Consider the following 2,111-nt stretch of genomic DNA (forward strand, 5'->3'; position numbering starts at 1 on the left):
CTCTGCTGGCCCCTCTCCTCCTCTGCTGGCCCCTCTCCTCCTCTGCTTGGCGTTGCGCCGGGTCCAGTTTGTCTCCAATGCTGACTCGATCGTCCACAAGCAAATTGGACACACACGCTCATCTCTCATCACTTCCTAAGACATTTTAAAGCATGTCTTTGCCCATTTTGAAAACTGTTTTTCTTTAAAAACCACACCGACTCCCAGCACGCCGTGGCTGGGACCAGGTCGTGCCGGGCTCACACGGGCCGCACCCGGTGCAGCCGCAGCGCGCCCTGCTCGCGCACCCTCGGGTTCCCACGGGAGGGGACCCCGGCCAGGCCTCCGAGGGGCCGGTGCCGTCGTGCTACCCTGTGTTCACCCGCCCACATTCCACAGTCTCCCTGAACACAGAAAGCAGCCTCCACGTCAAGAAACAAAGTTGTGACCACTGACGCTGCACGTGCTGTTTAGAATTTAACGTTTTATTGTGTAGTTAAACCTCATTGTCTTTCAGTCCCATTGTATTTTTCATTTGTACTTTTACAAAGAGGGCTGTGTTGGTTCTAACATAATAGATACATGATCAACTGGGGAAAAGGGTAGAAAATGGTAAATCAAGTAGGCCAAAAAGCTGAAGATGAATTCGCTTTGTACCAGAAGGAACTTGAACGGACTAAGCTCTCGGTGTGTTGAAGAACGCCAGAGGCCGCTGATTCTGGGGAGTGTGCTGCAGGCTGAGCCTGGGCTTGGTGGGCGAGCCCCCCTGCCTAGTCCACAGCAGGCCTGGGCCCCCTGTCTGTCAGCATATCGGGTCCTGCCCCACCAGAGGCCATGTGAGGCCAGATGACCCCCGTCTGCGGGGTGCCGTGGCCCTAACGCCCGATTAGGGCTCTGGTGCCCCTCGGGTTGAATATGTTTGGGGCCAGTTTTCTCACTTGACTTTCCTAGAGATCAAAGTGTCTAAAGTCAGCAAAAGGGCTGCAATTAAAAATGACAGGTATGCGGGTTGAGCATCAGTTAGAAGCAGATACTAGAAGGTCTAGATGGGGAAGATATTTTCATTTATATGGACTTATGTGCAATGTGAGGGCCTGGGACACAGGGAGCCCCCCAGCCCTCTCTGTGCAGGGAGAGGGCTCCAGGCAGTGTGCGTCTCGGGCAATTGCACCTTAGTGGAGGTGCAATCCACTAAAACGGCCTTTTGTTCGCTGTCCGTTTCCCCAGTTAAAAAGATGACCGTAAGAGATCTGCCACAGCCCCTGTTGGACTTCTCCGAAGAACGCGTGCCTAACAAAGACGCCGCTCGCTCTCAGGAGCCAAAGGGGGTCGTGGCAGCAGAAAGGGCAGACTCTTCCCCACCTGTTGAGACACTAGAGCTGCACGAGCCCGGGAGGCCCGCCGAGCCCCCGGAGGACTGGCCGAGTGAGGAAGAGATCCGGCGGTTCTGGAAGCTGCGGCAGGAGATCGTGGAGAACGAGCAGGCCGGGGCGCTGGGGAACCAGCTCCTGCCGGCGGAGCTGCCCCCCAGCCTCAGGGCTGTGCTGAGCTCCAGCAGGAAGCCGCTCCCCTGCCCGAGGCCCCTCTGCAGGTGAAGGCGGGAGGCGAGGCTGGACGTGGTCCCCGCAGGTCGTCTCAGTATTCTGCGAGGCCCTGTTACGGTGTCAGGGGGACGTGTGTTCACACCGCCCTCCCGAGACATGGCAGGTGCCTGCCCCAGTTAGGGTTCAAGTTACCCAGACGGGAGCGGCCAGGGAAGCGGGCTCAGAGCAAGAGGTCATGGGAGAGAAAACTCATGCCGTGTGTGTGCATGGTGTGTGTGTGTGCACGTGTGTGTGTGTGGTGTGTATGTGTGCACGTGGTGTGTGCGCACGTGGTGTGTGTACGCGTGGTGTGTGTGCGTGGTGTGTGTGTGCGTGCGTGGTATGTGTGTGTGCACGTGTGTGTGTGCACACGTGGTGTGTGTGTGAGTGTGTGCGTGGTGTGCGTGCGCATGGTGTGCGTGTGCATGGTGTGCGTGGTGTGTGTGTGCGCGTGTGGTGTGTGCATGTGCCCGTGGTGTGTGTGTGTGTGCACGTGTATGTGGTGTGTGTGCATGTGTGTGTGCGTGGTGTGTGTGCGTGTGCGCGTGG

The 2,111-nt window shown here is 57.8% G+C and overlaps 1 protein-coding gene across 1 annotated transcript in view; it reads left to right on the plus strand.

Annotated features, from left to right (window-relative positions):
• Positions 1 to 2,111, plus strand: part of LRRC27 (leucine rich repeat containing 27) — a 23,382-nt gene that overhangs the window by 10,656 nt on the left and 10,615 nt on the right. Inside the window, 1 exon segment of the mRNA XM_040254454.1 lies at positions 1,207 to 1,570. Coding sequence (XP_040110388.1) covers positions 1,207 to 1,570 — 364 coding nt within the window.

This window comes from Oryx dammah, unplaced genomic scaffold (genome assembly GCF_014754425.2).
Source record: "Oryx dammah isolate SB20612 unplaced genomic scaffold, SCBI_Odam_1.1 HiC_scaffold_14, whole genome shotgun sequence".
In the NCBI taxonomy this organism is placed as follows: Eukaryota; Metazoa; Chordata; class Mammalia; order Artiodactyla; family Bovidae; genus Oryx; species Oryx dammah.